General features: G+C 31.3%; 2 protein-coding genes across 2 annotated transcripts; both read left to right on the plus strand.

The window, feature by feature from the left end:
* Positions 1–2920: 2920 nt before the first annotated feature.
* Positions 2921–7357, plus strand: LOC18045545 (BTB/POZ domain and ankyrin repeat-containing protein NPR2). The gene is made up of 4 exons (XM_006437028.2): positions 2921–4052; positions 5141–5894; positions 6487–6690; positions 6853–7357. Exons 1-4 carry the CDS (start codon positions 3489–3491, stop codon positions 7116–7118), a joined length of 1788 nt encoding a protein of 595 aa, XP_006437091.1. The 5' UTR covers positions 2921–3488; the 3' UTR covers positions 7119–7357.
* Positions 7358–9316: 1959 nt separating this feature from the next.
* LOC18045546 (BTB/POZ domain and ankyrin repeat-containing protein NPR2) lies at positions 9317–18003 on the plus strand. The gene is made up of 4 exons (XM_024185679.1): positions 9317–9912; positions 11073–11826; positions 12255–12446; positions 17901–18003. Exons 1-4 carry the CDS (start codon positions 9565–9567, stop codon positions 17945–17947), a joined length of 1341 nt encoding a protein of 446 aa, XP_024041447.1. The 5' UTR covers positions 9317–9564; the 3' UTR covers positions 17948–18003.
* The last annotated feature ends 8 nt before the right edge of the window (positions 18004–18011 follow it).

Genomic DNA, 18011 nt, shown 5'->3' on the forward strand with positions numbered 1-18011 from the left:
CAATCATACAATCACAATTGTAAAAGGATTTTTATTGTTTAAATTAATCACTAAAACAATAATAGTCTAGGCCAACTTTGAATTATAAAAACATTATAATTACAAAAAATTATCATTTAAAAATTATAATTGCAAAAATTAACATCTTGGAATTTGAGATTTATTTTTTTTAGTAAATTCGAGGGTATTCTTACAATTATATTTATTTTATTATTCAAAATTTTGTAGAATGAAATAGTCTTTTTATTTATTTAGGGATAAACTATTTATTTTATTTAAATTCACTTTATTAGTGTAGAAGTGATTGATTGATACAAATTCAAAAATAAAAGTGGTGCATAAAACATAGATGTACATATGACAAATCATAAGTGATATAGAGATAATTTTTCTAGTTTTAAATCACTTCTTTATTTTTTAAAATCCTAATTTACTCTCATTTTTCTTAAGAAGATAAATTTTTTTTTTTTTTACTTGAGGTTTTAAAAATAAAGAGGTGATTTAAATATAGTTAATTCACTAGGATAATCAAAATTAATCCTTTTATCAAAAGTAATTTAGAAAAAAAGAAAAGTACCAAACACCTAAATTGAATTTGACTTTTAAAAATCACTTGTGACGGAAGTAGTAATTCCAAATTAGTTGAAGCAGTAAATTTAGGTAGTCAAGTAGCTCAAAATGTTTTTTTTTTAAATTCTGTTATACATAGATTATTATTGATATTGCATCATACATTACAATTAATACTTGTAATCATACTATATAATTAGGACCTCCGTCGTATATTGACCTACTGAAGTATTTGTCCAGATTCTTTAAACTCTCTTTAATATTCGAGGAGTACCTATTCCACTCACATTTTATAAAGAAGAGATTGTCTCCACTTAATTAGTTAATAATTATGAGAGTACGAAAACTAACATTCATAAATCTCTTATGGAGGCTCGAACTCTTACACTCACAATTGTAAGTGCAAAAATTCTCTCATTATACCAAAGGCCTTTCGTACGTAGCTCAAAATGCTAAGTGCATTGAATCGGATTCAAAAGGAGTAGTTGATGTCACTCTTAACAGGAAGGGCAGCAAGACATAAATCTTTTGAATAATATCAATAATTCAAGCTAGCTAAAAGATCTTGCATCGGTCGCAAATCTAACATGTTCCAAAAGCTTGTAATGCTATTGCCCACTCTTTACCGAAAGTAGCCTTAGATTATGACACTCTTGTTGTGCAAAGGGAATGTTTCGAACTGAAATTATAAAGTTATTTTTTGAGTTATCTTAATAAAAAGTTATACTTTCGCATAAAAAAAAAGAAGAAATACTTGGAGGCCAGTCAAATTGGTTTGATTTAATACTTATATAATAAAAAATTTATAATATTTTTATTATTTTATTAAAATCTTATTAAAAAATTATATAATATAATAATAACTTTTATTTTATAATTATAATTTTTTTATTAAAAAAAATACAACATCTCATTACCAAGCACAGTCTAAATGTTGGTCTCGACATCCATATTTATCATGAGGTGATTGGGTTAAGTCTTTCAAGTCTGTTGGTGACTTTGAGATGTGCATCTAGCTCACCTGTCCCTGCTATCAGCACACCATAGTTGTTTAAAATATCAGGAAAAAAAAAAAAAAAATACTAAAATTATTTTTGATACCCAAGTGAGAGTGGGGAAAGAAAATGCGAAGGCGAAAGAAACTGATTCGATTTGGTTCAATTTTAAAATCGTCAAAAACTATAGATTTAATGAATTAAATAAAATAAAAAACAAATTGAGAATTGAATAATCAGAACAAATCAAGAATTTAAAGATTAAAAACAAAAAAAAACTGAAACAAACTAAATTCGGTTTCAGTTTGGTTCAATGCATAATTTTTATAAAATTAATTGGATTAAGTTCAGTTTAATAATAATTAAAAGAAAAAAAAAAGGAACCCAACCGAACTGTGTTCACTGTCCACCTCCTGCCCAGCTTCTCATTGCTAGGAGGCCGCAGGAATTGGCAACTCTGGTTAATTCTGTTACGCGGTTATGAATTAAATTAACAAATTATGTGGAGTGGTAATAAACGGTAATAGAAGAATTGGGAAGCTTGAGATATTAACAAGAGGTCAAATATTGAGAGGGATCAACCATGAGATCATTTGTTGAGGTAATGATGGTTGATTCAGTATAACTCTTTCTTGATCAAGTCATCCACATCATTCAATGTTATTTTAAAAGTTAATGTCACTATCTTCTAGCCAGCAACTTGTGCTTGGTTTATTCATTTTTCATGTTTATATATATATATATATATATATATATATATATATATATATATATATATATATGTATGATTTATGATAATGGCCGAAAATGAAACGTCACAATAAATCAAGTTCAAGATTCATGAAATTAAAAATTAAGAAAGTTTAAATTTATGATAAAATAATTACGTCTTAAATAATAATGAAAATTTTGTTAAAAATTTATAAATAAATCATAAGACACTTAATTATTTTAACATTGAATAATTTTTTTTATCCAGAGCTATTTATTCGTCTAACTATTTATTATTTTAAGTAGATGCAATATTATTGATCTTATCTCATCGACTTAGCTCGATTGATCATGAACGCGATTTGTACATATGAAAAATCGTACAATTTTCTTCAATGGAGGTAAAAGTAACTTCAAATTCCTAAGAGTGAGGACGAGGAGTGAAAATTTTATCGATTAAAGAATAAATTCCATTTTCCAGCTGCATTTTTATTATTTTAATTGAATGGTCGGTGAAGTCAACCGATGTTCTTTTGTCGTATTCACACAATTCATTTCAATCCACAATACACTTAATTTCTATTTCTTGCTTCCCATTTAATCCAAAAATATTAAAGAACTGGGCTCCAATTATTTTTTTCTTTCCTTTTTTTTTTTTTTTTTTTTCTTATTGCTTTCACGTTGCCTGAAAATTAAGTTTCTAGTCAACAGTTGAAAGGTTCATTGCATTCACTGTTCTGTGTTGTTGCTGCCGATTCATCTCAAACTTCCCTGTCTTCAAATCTTATCTTTACTCTTCTTCCTTCTCGGAATCAGCTTCATTTGGCATATTCTCCTCTGGGTTTAGCTTCTTTCTCTTTTTGATTCTTGTATTTTAGTTTCTCAAAGATTTTTTATTGCTTAAACCAATTGGGCAATTAGAAAAAACTATTTTTCTCTCACTTCTTCCTTCTGTAGGGTTCATCTTCTCATCAGATACGATGGGTTCAGTTTCTTTTTGTTGCTTTTGACGGGAAATTATGATTCACTTCTGTTTCTTTGTTTCTGATTTGACTTTCATGCTTGCTCCATAAATTGTGAGCTGGAGTCAACTCAACTTTCATCTTTGAATCAGATAGCTAAATCATGATTCAAGCTTCAGTTTTTAATCTTTCTTTGTGATTGGTATTACTTCTTGATATATATATATATATATATAGATTCGGTTTGAATATGGTTCTTGATAGTATCATGGAGAACGCAAACGAAATGTCATCATCTTTGAGTTTTGCCTCATCATCATATCTCTCAAATGGGTCAACTAATCACCCAGCAAGTCCTGAACTTTGCTCGAGTCTTGATAATTTGAGCTTGAGCAAGCTCAGCAGCAATCTTGAGAAGCTACTGCTTGATGCTGAGTATGACTATACCGATGCCGAGATTGTTGTTGAGGGAAAATCAGTGGCTCTTCACCGCTGCATATTATCTGCACGCAGCCAATTTTTTCATGAGCTTTTTAAAAAGGGTAATAATAACGATGGTTCTGCTGTGAGTGAGGGGAAGCCAAAGTATCTCATGACTGAATTGGTGCCTTATGGTAAAGTTGGATATGAAGCTCTCAATGTTATCTTGTATTATTTTTACACTGGGAAGCTTAAGCCATCTCCTTCGGAAGTCTCCACATGTGTTGATGATGCTTGTGCTCATGATGCTTGCCCTCCTGCTATTAATTATGCTATTGAGTTGATGTATGCTTCTGCTGCTTTTCAGATGAAAGAACTCGTTTTGCTTTTTCAGGTAATTGGGCTTCCTCTCACTTGTTAAACTTAGAAAGCTATTTGTGTTGGTATAGTTTTTACATATGTTGAATTAGAATCATTTTCAATCATGACTTGCTAAGAATTGAAGGAAGTAAATGTGAAGCAGCATCAGTGTTTACAAATATTAGACATTGCAGTACTAGATCCGAAACTAGCTTGGTAAAAGTATAGATGTTTTGAGCCCACAGCTTATCTTTATCCTACAGGATTTTGTTGCATTTGTTAATTTGGTATTAGTTTGTGTTGTTTTAGTCAAAAGAGAAAAAAAGACGATTATGGCAACAAACTCCCTGAGTACGTGCTCACTGACACCGAATAAATGAAATAGCAAACTAAAAAGGTATAGAATACATGGGTCTGAATTTGATAAGTGCAACTATCGTATCACAAAAAGCTTTTGTTTTTAGTTTCTAACCAAGGAAAAATTGTATCTTCTTTATGTGGATTTCATATACTGTTCAAGGATGTCTAGCTGTTATTTGCTTTCCAACAATGACGCAACCTTTCTAGTGAATGATATATTAGTATTCTACATCTATAAATGGAACTATGGAAAGCTTCATTTTTCCTTGATTCACTTTTCTCACTTTTATTCAACTGCCCGGATATAATATTTTCTATTGGAGACTCGCATTGGATTGTGAATTCTGGAAAAAGTTTTAACTTGATATGCAATTTTTACTTTGGTGGGTGTCAGCTAATGCTCTGGGTTGACAGTTCTATTGTTTAGGTAGTTTTATCAATATTTTCTTAATCGTCTGATAGTTAATTCTCTCGTGCTTTCAACTCAACAGTGAATGCAACACATGCCTTTTTCTCCTCCAAGCTATAACGTATCAATTCATTAATGCTGAAGAATAATATGTTGTACTGGGGAAATTATGTCTCTGAACATTGGTTTGTCGGCATTTAAGTACAATAAGCATGTCATTTTTTCTCCTTGTTAAGTTTTACTTTCCTACACTATCCCCCTTGAAGCAACATATTGAAGGAAAGCAGCATTCTTATATATGCTTTATGATGTTTTGAATGTATTCTAACTCAAAACTCTATCTATCCATGCAGCGTCGCCTTCTGAACTTTGTTGAGAAGGCCCTTGTGGAAGATGTAATTCCAATTCTTGTGGCCGCCTTCCATTGCCAACTGAACCAGCTCCGCTCTCACTGTGTCCAGAGAGTAGTAAGGTCAAATCTTGATGATGTCTGTCTCGAGAAAGAGCTTCCTGATGAAGTTTCAGGTGAAATCAAATCACTCCGTGTCAAATCTGACGAGGAGTGTGAAGCTAATATAGCAGAAGTGGATCCTATGCATGCAAAAAGAGTCAGAAGAATCCACAAGGCACTGGACTCTGATGACGTTGAACTGTTGAAGCTTCTTCTGGATGAATCTAATGTCACTTTAGATGATGCTTACGCTCTGCACTATGCTGCTGCCTACTGCAACCCTAAGGTTTTTAAGGAAGTGCTCAATATGGGCTTGGCTGATCTCAATCTTAAGAATGCAAGAGGTCATACAGTGCTTCATGTGGCTGCAAGGCGTAAGGAGCCAGCAGTGCTGGTGACTCTGCTGAGCAAGGGAGCATGCGCATCAGAAACTACATCAGATGGGCAAACAGCTGTAGCAATCTGTCGGAGAATGACAAGGCGAAAGGATTATATTGAAGCTACAAAGCAGGGGCAAGAAACTAACAAAGACCGGTTATGCATTGATGTCCTTGAGAGAGAAATGAGAAGGAACTCCATGTCTGGGAACTTGGCACTGTCATCAGAGGTGATGGCTGACGATTTCCAAATGAAGCTGAACTATCTGGAAAATAGAGGTGATATTTCTTTACTGGTATTAGTTCATCACCTTCTCAGAGTTTGTGCATAGCACACTTGTTTCTACCGCTTGTTTGCCCCTTCATCTTAGCATCTCAAACATTGCTGTAAATGGGATAAACACACAGTCTACGCTTGTGCTATCATCAAAGACTTTTTGATAAACTGTTATTCTTGTTATTTGGAAGTGAATTTTTTCAGCAACTAGAACTAAGAAGCATCTGGATTGATCCATTTTATCATTCTCAATACCTATAAAGGAATGTTATAGAAAACTGTTTCCAAAGCAAACTGCATGTGTTTTGAATTTGTCTTTGGAAGCCACTAATTGCTTGGAGAACACTATTAGCCAGTCGTGATTCCATCCACTTTCTTGGATGGATAATTGTGCATCCATATGATCTAGGCATGTTGGTTTGGACTGAACTAGTTTTTAATAAATAATTGCCTTAAGGATTTAGTCTGTATGTTACAGCCCAGTCTTTGTTGTCAATAGTTCTTTTTTACCCCCTCCCCAGGAAAGAATTGAGATATAAAATAATTTATCCCTGTCATGGATGAGTGCCATAACAGCTTCTTAATGCTTTGCAGTGGCTTTTGCGCGGTTGTTGTTTCCTTCTGAAGCTAGAGTAGCTATGCATATAGCAGATGCAGATGCCACCAATTTTTATACTGGCCTTTCAGCATCAAAGTCAAAAGGATCAAGTGGGAACTTAAAGGAGGTTGATTTGAATGAAACACCCTCTATGCAAGCCAAGAGACTCCAATTAAGACTGCAAGCTTTGCTTAAAACAGGTATTTATATACCTTTTTAGTTTTTGTACGTTTATAATTACTGATTTTTATATCAAAAGAGAGGTTAATTTTTAGTACATTGATATCTCAACAAAATGGTAGATCCTTTATACCACTAAAGACATTTTCTTAGTGTACTTACTGAGCTTTCTATGATTGCAGTTGAGACGGGCCGACGGTACTTCCCTCATTGCTCAGACGTGGTTGATAAGTTTTTGGACTGTGATTGGTCTGATGCTTCCCTCCTAGAAAATGGTACTCCTGAAGAGCAGAGACTCAAAAGGGCACGCTTCATGGAACTTAAAGAAGACGTGCAGAAGGCATTTTACAAGGATATGGCTGAGAAAAATCGTTCAGGTTTGTCGTCATCCTCGTCGTCGTCATCTTCTCCAAAGGAAGGAGTAAAGTGTAAGGGTAGGAAAAGGTGATGCTTAGCTACTTGTCTTTGTTATTCATATCTAGGAAAACTAAAAGAGTTTTACTGAGTTTGATTGTTACTTGTAGAGAGATACTCTTAGAGCCTATGTTATGGCTATGTTGTATAATAGCAGAGGAACTTCAAGCTTGCATTGTTGTATTTTCCCAGGTATTTGGCATGTAATATACTAAGTGACAAAGAATTTTCTAATTTTAGAGGAGAAAAATGTGTCAGGTAATTATTTGTTAATTTTATCTGTTTATTTCAGTTTATAATATAGCTTTTTTTTTTCAAAGAAAAAAATCTCCATATCTTCATCTGCAAACTCAAGTCATGTGTAACTTCTTTCACGGAGAAAAGGGGTAAAAAAAGGGGCATTCCTACCTACATTTTACGGTACTGACCCTCAAACAGAAATTGGTTAAGATGACATTAATGTTATTCGAAATAGATGGTATGCAGAATTTTCATCGAAATTGAAATTAGAAATGGATGGATATAAATGATATATATGCAGAACTTTTTAACAGAATTTTTATACAAAAATTTGTAGCTTATTACTCTCCAGAAGAAAAATAAAATCTTTAACTGTAGATATCAAAATTTAAATTTATAATATGATAAATGTGACTTAAGGTTCACAGCACCCATATAATAATAATTAAGAAAAGGAAAGAAAATTTTGTAAATTACCAATTTTTTAGAATTAATTATTTTTATACCCAAATTCTCATGCTCGAAGGTCTCTGGAATTGGCTATTGTAATTTTGTCATCCTCATTATTCATTGGCCATTTTTGGACCACAACATAATAAAAAAATCGCATTGATTAATACTAATAAATTTCTTTTGATTATTTTGTAGTGTGATGATCCGATGAATACCAGTGCCTATCATAGCACCTGAATATGTGGTAAAGTTTTGCGATTCTATGTAAAATAGAATTTAAATTGTGTATTAACTAGACAACTTTATATAGACCATCGCCCACTAAATCATTATTTTATTTTGTATATATTTATGATAATTGTTGAAGAAAAATGTAAAGTGAGATTAATGAACATTCATGAATGTGGGAAATTAACACAACTAGAATTTATGATGAAATAATTTTATGTCAAATGAGTGTAAGTGAATGGATGTTAAAAAACTTGTAATATATATTTTCTGAATTGTTATATATGCAAGTTTGTCACTAACAGTAAATTGAATTATTAATATTTTAATAATTCAAAATCTCATTCAACCATCGGTTTTTATAGTATTTTTCAGAGTACAAAATTATAAACCGCCTCACCCTTAATAATATAATGTTAAACCTTTTCAAAAATTTATTCTATTATAGTTGTCTTAATCACTTATACTTATTCCAAATTGAAGATAAAAATAGTACTTCATATATGATACATTACTTAAAGAAATTTTTTTATCAAGTTATGAGGTAGCGAAAGGATGCAATAAATTACGTCTAAAATTGTAAAATTAATCAATCACTAAATAAATATAATGTTATATGTGTATGTATATATATTACACAAAGTCTGATTCTCATGAGCTTAAAAGATAGGCTTCGGATGATGTATCATACTCAAAAATCTATTTTTGCTAATGATTATACTAACATTTAAAGGTCTCTCTAAGCTACATTATATATAGTTACTAATTACTATTGAGCTTAGGCTCCGTTTGGTACAGCTTATTAAATAGAGTTTATAACAGTAGAACTTATAACAGTAGAATTTATACCAATAGAGCTTTTGGATAAAAAATCATTGGGTGTTTGGTTGTCAATAAAAAAATATTTTTGAACCATTAAAATGTATGATATTTTTTATGTTATATATTTTTTAGAAAAGCTCTCTAACCTCTACTCCCAAAAGCTCAAATTTTAGGCTTTTGCCAGTAGAGGTAAATTAACTTATTTAAGCTAAATAAACTCTACTAAAAAAATAACCAAACACCATAAAAATTTTTAAAAAGTACTTATGTAATTAAATAAGCACTTATAACTCTTAAATAAGCCATACCAAACAGTCACTTACACTTCTTCCTTCAAAGAAAATCATCTTTTTGGCTTTATTTATTTTTTTTTCAAGATTTCTTTTTTTTTAATTGCTTTACCGAGTGGGCAATTAAAAAATCTATTTATTTTTTGGTGTTGCTTTTGATAGAACATATATGATTCATCTCTGTTCCTTTGATGCTTGCTCGCTTCATGACTGGTGAACTTGGGTCAAACTTTAAATCACATAGGTAGATCGCGATTCAAGCTTCAGTTATAAGCCTTTCGTTTTGATTGATATTATTCTTTCTTGATAGTATCATGGAAAATGCAAACGAAAAGTCAGCATCTTTGAGTTTTCTCTCATCATATCCGACATGTTGGTCTACTAATCAATCCACAGACCCTTGTGATCTTGATAATTTGAACTTAAGGAGGCAAAGCAGCAATCTTGATGCTGAGATCGTTGTTGAGGGCAAATCAGTGGCAGTTAATCGCAGCATATTGTCTGCACGCAGTCCGTTCGCTTTTTAATTTGAGCAGTGATGCTTCTGTGAGTGAGGGGAGACCCAAGTATCTTATGACTGATTTGGTGCCTCATTGGAAGGTTGGATTTGAAGCTTTCAATGATATCCGGCATTATATTTACACTGGAATGACAAAGGCATCTCCTCCAGAAGTGTCCACGTGTGTTGATGACGCTTGTACTCATGATGCTTGCCCTCCTGCTATTAATTATGCTATTGAGTTGATGTATGCTTCTGCTGCTTTTAAGATGACAGCGCTCTGTTCGGTTTATGAGGTAGTTGCGCTTCCCCGCTATTTGTATTGCTTAAATTTATGCTTATTGGTATAGTTTTAACACATGTGGGATTGAAATCAATTTCAGTTGTGACTTGCAAAGAGCCAAAGAATCGAAGTAAGTAAATGTGAAACAACTTTGGTGGTTCGCAAGATTAGGCATTGTAGTAGATCCAAAATTAGCTTGTTAAAAGTGTAGATACTGTAGAGCCCGAAACTTCGTCTTACCCTGCAAGAGTCTGTTGTTTTATTTTGAAAGAGACAAAAATGATGATGATGGGCAGCGAACTCTAGGAATCAGTGCTTGCCGACACTGACACCCAAGAATGATAAAAACTAACCAAAAAGGTATAGATTACATGAGTCTGAATTTGATAAGTGCACCTATCCTATCACAAAAAGCTTTCGCGTTGAGTTTCTAACCAAGGAAAATTGTCACTTCTGTCTGTAGGCTTCATAGATTTGTTCAAGCCTTCAAGGATGTCTAGCTGTTACTTACTGTCCAACAACAGCGCTACATTTCTAGTGAATGATATGTTATTCTACATCTGTATATTGGAACTTTGACAAACTTCGCCTTTCCTTTAGTTGATTCACTCGTCTCACTTTTATTAAATTGCCCGATAATGAAATGGTCTATTGGAGACTAGCGTTGGAAGGTTTCTTCTGGAAAAAAATTTTACTTGACCACCAATTTTCATTTTGGTGGGTGTCAGTTCATGCTCTGGCTTGACTGTTCTGTTATTTAGATTGTTTTATCCATATTTTCTCAATCACTTGACAGTTAGGTCTCTCATGCTTTCAAGCTCAACAGTGAATGCGAATGCGAGAGATTCTCTTTTTCCCGTCCAGGATATAACCTACCAAATCATTAACGCTGTAGAAAAACATCTTGTGTAGCTGAGCTTATGTCTCTGTTCATTGGTCCATTGGCATTTAGGTTCAATAAGCATGACACTGATTTTCCCCCTCATTATTATTTTTCTGCACAGATTATCCCCATTAAGTATTTGAATTTTGAATATATTATTCTGAATCAAAACTCTATCTGTCCGTGTAGCATTTTATATATGCTTTTTGATGTTTACCAATAATTACCCACTATGGGGTATTTGAATTTTGAATATATTACACTGATAAAAACTCTATCTGTCCGTGTAGGATAGCCTTGTGATGTTTGTTGATTATGCTCCTGTGGAAGATGTAATCCCGGTTCTCGTGGCTGCCTTCCATTGCCAACTGAATCAGCTCCGTTCTTACTGTATCCAGAGAATTGCGAGGTCAAATCTTGACAATGTTTGTCTCGAGAAAGAGATTCCTGATGAACTTTCAAGTGAAATCAAATCACTCCGTGTCAAATCTAACCAGGAGTCTGAAGCTAACACAAACGAAGTGGATCCTTTGCGTGAAAAAACAGTCAGAAGAATCCACAAGGCTCTGGACACTGATGATTTTGAACTGCTGAATCTTCTTCTGAAAGAGTATAAAGTCACTTTAGATGATGCTTATGCTCTGCACTATGCTGCTGCCTACTGCAACCCTAATTTTTTTGTGGAAGTGCTCAATATGGGCTTGGCTGATCTCAATCTTAAGGATGCAAGAGGACGTACGGTGCTTCATGTGGCTGCAAGGCGTAAGGAGCCAGCAGTGATGGTGACTCTGCTGAGCAAGGGAGCATACGCGTCAGAAACTACATCAGATGGGCAAACAGCTGTAGCAATCTGTCGGAGAATGACTAGGCAAAAGGATTATGTTGAAGCTACAAAGCAGGGGCAGGAAACTAACAAAGACCGGTTATGCATTGATGTCCTTGAGAGAGAAATGAGAAGGAACTCCGTGTCTGAGAACTTGGCAATGTCATCAGAGGTGATGGATGATGATTTCCAAAGGAAGCTGGAGTATCTGGAAAATAGAGGTGATAATTTCTTTACTGGTATTAGTTCATCACCTTCTCAGAGTTTGTGCATAGCACACTTCTTTCTACTGTTTGTTTGTCCATTCATCTGGAAAATAGAGGTGATATTCCTTTACTGGTATTAGTAAATCATCTTCTCAGAGTTGGTGAGTCCCTTCATCTTAGCATCTCAAACACACATGGGCTCGTTGCTTGGGGCCCGCTGTTGGTCAATTGTGTGATTTGATCCCCGTTTTTGGAATAGACAATTCTGAATCCATCTGATCTAGGCTTGGTGGTTTGCACTGAACTGGTTTTTGATGAATAATTGTACAAGACTTTGTCATCAAAAACTTTTTTTTTGTTTTTTTTTTTCAAAAGTAATGAGGTACCCAAAAATTTATGCCTATCCTGGATGAGTGCCATAACAGCTTCTTAATATTTTGCAGTGGCTTGTGTACGGTTGTTTCCTTCTGAAGCTAGAGTAGCTATGGAAATGGCAGGTGCAGATACCACCACTGGCCTTTCAGTATTAGGACGGAAAGGACTAAGTAGGAACTTAAAGGAGGTTGATTTGAATGAAACGCCCTCTATGCAAGCCACGAGTCGTCAATTGAGACTGCTAACTCTGCTTAAAACAGGTATTTATATACTTTATTAACTTTTGCTCCTTTTTATTTACTGATTATCTTCATCATTAAATAATACATGTATCCAGGTTTCTCCTTCCATTTCATTAGAAGTAAATTGGAATCTCTTTATAGTGCTCTCTTAGGTGTAATCACATGTATCAAAAGAGAAAGGGTAATTGTTTAGTACATTGATATCTCAACCAAATGGTAGAACCTTTCTTTATACCACTAAAGACATTTGTTGCAGGGATGCCTACATAATCAGTGTCCTTTAAAACTTTCAGGGAGTGCGCAATGCCTAAACTAAATCTCACGGGATCAACTCTTTACCTCTGGACCGAAGGTGTGACACCTAGACTCAATTAGGGTTTAGAACACATATCGAATTTGAGCGAAATTAAATGCTTGTAAATCCAAATCTCCAAAATATCAAAAGGTCATCTACTTTTTGTTTTCATGGATTTCACAAAATTTTGAAAAATTCATTCTCAATCATAAACTATGCGCAGCTAATTAATCAGCAGATCAGTATACAACAATACTTCCTCATAAGCAAATAAATCTTACAATCCTTCTTACATGATTTAAAAAAAAAAAAAATACTTCTAGAAGTCTTATAAATACAAACATAAACAGAATTCAACTGCTAAAACTATGCCAAAATACAAGCTTCAATCAGTAATACACACGACAAATTATTAAAATCATCTAGCCATAAACCTTATGAAAGTTCAATCCTTCCAAAGCATTCTTCAAATTAATAATTGTTACTGTCTGTGAAAACTAATTGACAAGGGGTCAGCTGTTAACTCAATCAGTAGAAACATTCATAACGAACAAAAAGAATTCTTTGTGCAATATTTTCAGAAAATTCATTTAACCTTTCAAATGAAACAGAGTAATTTTTCAAACACAGGCATGATTTATATAAAACATAAACGTTTCTGACAGAAGCTTTTTGGAACGTAAATTTTGCTTCTTTAAACCGAAAGTTATACATTAGTTTGATTTTAATGGGAGTTTAGTGGGAAGTTAAAATTGGCAGTTGTGGTAAATGGGTAATGGCAGTTATAAAATCTCAAAAAACCAAATTCAAATCAAGTTTCAAATTTTAGGAGTATTTAATTTAATAAAAAAAAGGAATTGTATTACAATTGGTATGCGGCATGCATGTGTATGCCACATCAGCTGCTGAGCAAACTTTGCCTTTTAATTTTGTAGGCATTGCTATCTCAAATTTTCTATTATCACTAGGAAATAGAACCGTGCTTCGCGCGGCTTTGAAAATATCAAATTAAAAATTAAAAATTTGATGAAATTCAAATTTCCTAAGAAATCGTTCTGATCTCTTCTCAAAAGGAAGATTAAACAAGTTAATTTTGTATGTTTATTTCAATAATAATAACTAATAATAATTGGCACCTGACGATGCTGAGGCTCATGAGCATTCTACAAAATATAAGTTTCAATTGCATCGAGCCCTCCATCCTTTGCCTTCTGTATAAGATCTAGTCACATCTACACAAATACAACGCATATAGAAATAAATCATATCAAATTTTACATATTTAAAGAATAACAATGCTGTTGAATCCAAAAATATTGCCCATAATTTTTCCTAAACATGAAAGCGCACCGTTTTGAATGTGGGATCATGTTTGGATTGTTAGGAAAAAAAAATTAAGATAATATTTTCGCAGCAAAGTAGCTTTTTTTTTGGGTTAAAAGAAGAAGAAAATGTGAAAGTGCAAGTGATTTGAGAAATTGTAAATTAATTATTTGCATACAGTACTTGTGGACCGCTGTGAAAATATAATGAATTGCACCAGAGAAGATAACTTGTCGATCTCCATTAATTATAATGGTAGTTGCATCATAATCAACTTGTGTTGCTGATGATGACAAGCAAATGAAACTTAAATTTAGAATAAGAAGAATTAGGCCATAGTGGCATTGTTGAGGGAAGATGAAAGAACCTCTCTTCCTATGTTAATTAATTAATGTATTTTAAGCCACTAAAGTTTAATTGCTAGCATAATAAAATTTGAAGAAGCCAAAAGACACTAAATAAAAGGTTGCATAATTAAATATGAGATTATAACATTAAAATTAGGCCCTTATGGCATTGTTGAAGGAAGATGAAAGAGCCTCTCTTCCTATGTTAATTAATTGATGTATTTTAAGCTACTAAAGCTTAATTGCTAGCATAATAAAATAAATGAATGTTTCAAAAGATTTATAATTAATTATTATTCATGGTTACATATTGTTAGATTTCAATAGAAAGAGGAAGAGACATTAAAATTATTAAAAGTAAACTTAGGCCCTAGTGGCATTATTGAGAGAAGATGAAAGAACCTCTCTTTCTATGTTAATTAATTGATGTATTTTAAGCAACTAAAGTTTAATTGCTAGCATAATAAAATAAATGAATGTTTCAAAAGACTTATAATTAATTGTTATTACTGGTTACATATTGTTGGATTTAAATAGAAAGAGGAAGAAATAATGATGCCACAAATCTTAAATATTTAATGTTTATAGAGTTTGAAGAAGCCAAAAGGCACTAAACAAAAGATTGAATAATTAAATATGGGATTATGACATTAAAATTGGGCTCTGATGGCATTGTTGAGGGAAGATGAAGGAACATTCCTTCCTATGTTAATTAATTGATGTATTTTAAGCCACTAAAATTTAATTGTTGGCATAATAAAACAAATAAATGTTTCAAGACTTATAATTAATTATTATTAATGGTTACATATTGTTGAATTTAAATAGAAAGAGGAAAATATATGTAATCATTTATAATCTAATAATTATTTTCTATTTTTAATATTTTGTAATGTAATTATTTTTTAATTTCAACCAATTTATTAGATAATAGAGAATATGAGAAGATGAGAAATGGTGATGCTACATCACCTCTTGTAGTCCCAATTATATATATATAGATAGATAGATAGATTAGTTGATGTATTTTAAGGCACTAAAGTTTAATTGCTGGCAAAATAAAATTTGAAGAAGCCAAAAGGCACTCAACAAAAGGTTGCATAATTAAATATGATATTATGGTATTAAAATTAGGCCCTAGTGGCATTGTTGAGGGAAGATGAAAGAACCTCTCTTCCTCTGTTAATTAATTCATGTATTTTAAGCCACTAAAGTTTAATTGCTAGCATAATAAAATAAATAAATATTTCAAAAGACTTATAATTAATTATTATTAATGGTTACATATTGTTGGATTTAAATAGAAAGAGGAAGAAATATGTACGAAGAATATCCACCAATATTTTAGATAATAGAGAATATAAAAAGATGAGGTTGAAGGAAGATGAAAGAACCTCTCTTCCTATGTTAATTAGGTGATGTATTTTAAGGCACTAAAGTTTAATTGATAGCATAATAAATTTTGAAGAAGCCAAAAGACACTCAACAAAAGGTTGCATAATTAAATATGAGATTATAACATTAAAATGAGGCCTTAGTGACATTGTTGAGGGAAAATAAAAGAACCTATCTTCCTATGTTAATTAATTCATGTATTTTAAGCCACTAAAGTTTAATTACTAGCATAATAAAATAAATAAATGTTTCAAAAGACTTATAATTAATTATTATTAATGATTACATATTGTTGAATTTAAATAGAAAGAGAAAAAAAAAGTACAAAGAATATCCACCAATATTTTAGATATTTTAGATAATAGAAAATATAAAAAGATGAGGAATGATATATATTAATAAAGTTACTATTTATTAAATGAGTTAAATACAATCAAATTAATTATGAGAAGATGAAAAGCCAAATCTAAAAAAAAAAATCTCTATTTATTAGATAATAGAGAATATACAAAGAAGCAAAATGGTGATGCCACATCACCTCCTCAAATCCTAGCTTTATAAATGAAAGAACCTCTCTTCCTATATTAATTAATTCATGTATTTTAAGCCACTAAAGTTTATTTGCTAGCATAATAAAATAAATAAATGTTTCAAAAGACTTATAATTAATTATTATTAATAATTACATATTGTTGAATTTAAATAAAAAGAGAAAAAAATAGAAAGAATATCCACCAATATTTTAGATATTTTAGATAATAGAAAATATAAAAAGATGAGGAATGATATATATTAATAAAGTTACTATTTATTAAATGAGTTAAATACAATCAAATTAATTATGAGAAGATGAAAAGCCAAATCTAAAAAAAAAAATTATCTATTTATTAGATAATAGAGAATATACAAAGAAGCAAAATGGTGATGCCACATCACCTCCTCAAGTCATAGCTTTATAAATGAAAGAACCTCTTTTCCTATGTTAATTAATTCATGTATTTTAAGCCACTAAAGTTTATTTGCTAGCATAATAAAATAAATAAATGTTTCAAAAGACTTATAATTAATTATTATTAATAATTACATATTGTTGAATTTAAATAGAAAGAGAAAAAAAATACAAAGAATATCTACCAATATTTTAGATATTTTAGATAATAGAAAATATAAAAAGATGAGGAATGATATATATTAATAAAGTTATTATTTATTAAATGAGTTAAATACAATCAAATTAATTATGAGAAGATGAAAAACCAAATCTAAAAAAAAAATTATCTATTTATTAGATAATAGAGAATATACAAAGAAGCAAAATGGTGATGCCACATCACCTCCTCAAGTCATAGTTTTATATATATATATATATATATATATATATATATATATATATTATTAATGATTGTATATTGTTTAATTTAAATAGAAAGAGAAAAAAAGTACAAAAAATATCCACCAATATTTTAGATATTTTAGATAATAGAAAATATAAAAAGATGAGGAATGATATATATTAATAAAGTTACTATTTATTAAATGAGTTAAATACAATCAAATTAATTATAAGAAGATGAAAATGCAATCAAATTAATTATGAGAAGATGAAAAGTCAAATCTAAAAAAAACATTCTCTATTTATTAGATAATAGAGAATTTACAAAGAAGCAAAATGGTGATGTCACATCACATTCTCAAGTCCTAGCTTTATATATATATATATAGATAAATGAGTTTTTTTTTTTTACAAATTATAAATGAGATTAAGATAATTTTTTTTTAAAAAAAAGAAAATTGGAGATTTCTTTTATTTTTCCTTAAAAAATGAAGAAAAAATTTAGAAAGTAGTGAGAGATGGAGAAATAAAGCAATTATATTCATAAATATAATGTGTTTAGTGCAGCGACACAAATTAATGAATTATAATTTATGAGATTAATTTACAGAATTTTACATATAAAACTATACCCTCTAAATAAAAATCTTCACAGCTCTTTTGATTTTTCATTTAGACACCCTTTCTAGAACCTCTCCAGCGATAAACACATTCTTATAAAACAAAACAGAAAAAAATTATGTATAATTGTTCATAAGGACTATTTCATTTGTACATAGTACACAGTTGGGCACTAAAGGGCACGCGGAACTTAAAGAAGATGTGAAGAAGGCATTTTACAAGAACATGGCTGAGAAAAATCGCTCAGGTTTGTCGTCATCCTCGTCGTC

This window comes from Citrus clementina, unplaced genomic scaffold, assembly GCF_000493195.1.
Source record: "Citrus clementina cultivar Clemenules unplaced genomic scaffold, Citrus_clementina_v1.0 scaffold_4, whole genome shotgun sequence".
NCBI lineage: Eukaryota > Viridiplantae > Streptophyta > Magnoliopsida > Sapindales > Rutaceae > Citrus > Citrus x clementina.

Excerpts from the sequence above, each read along its gene's own strand:
- LOC18045546 (XM_024185679.1), top strand. The coding sequence starts at position 9,565 with ATGCTGAGATCGTTGTTGAGGGCAAATCAGTGGCAGTTAATCGCAGCA. Across the intron at positions 9,913-11,072 it reads CGCTCTGTTCGGTTTATGAG|GATAGCCTTGTGATGTTTGT; the intron begins GTAGTTGCGCTT and ends CTGTCCGTGTAG. Across the intron at positions 12,447-17,900 it reads GCTAACTCTGCTTAAAACAG|TACACAGTTGGGCACTAAAG; the intron begins GTATTTATATAC and ends ATTTGTACATAG.
- LOC18045545 (XM_006437028.2), top strand. The coding sequence starts at position 3,489 with ATGGTTCTTGATAGTATCATGGAGAACGCAAACGAAATGTCATCATCT. Across the intron at positions 4,053-5,140 it reads AACTCGTTTTGCTTTTTCAG|CGTCGCCTTCTGAACTTTGT; the intron begins GTAATTGGGCTT and ends CTATCCATGCAG. Across the intron at positions 5,895-6,486 it reads GAACTATCTGGAAAATAGAG|TGGCTTTTGCGCGGTTGTTG; the intron begins GTGATATTTCTT and ends AATGCTTTGCAG.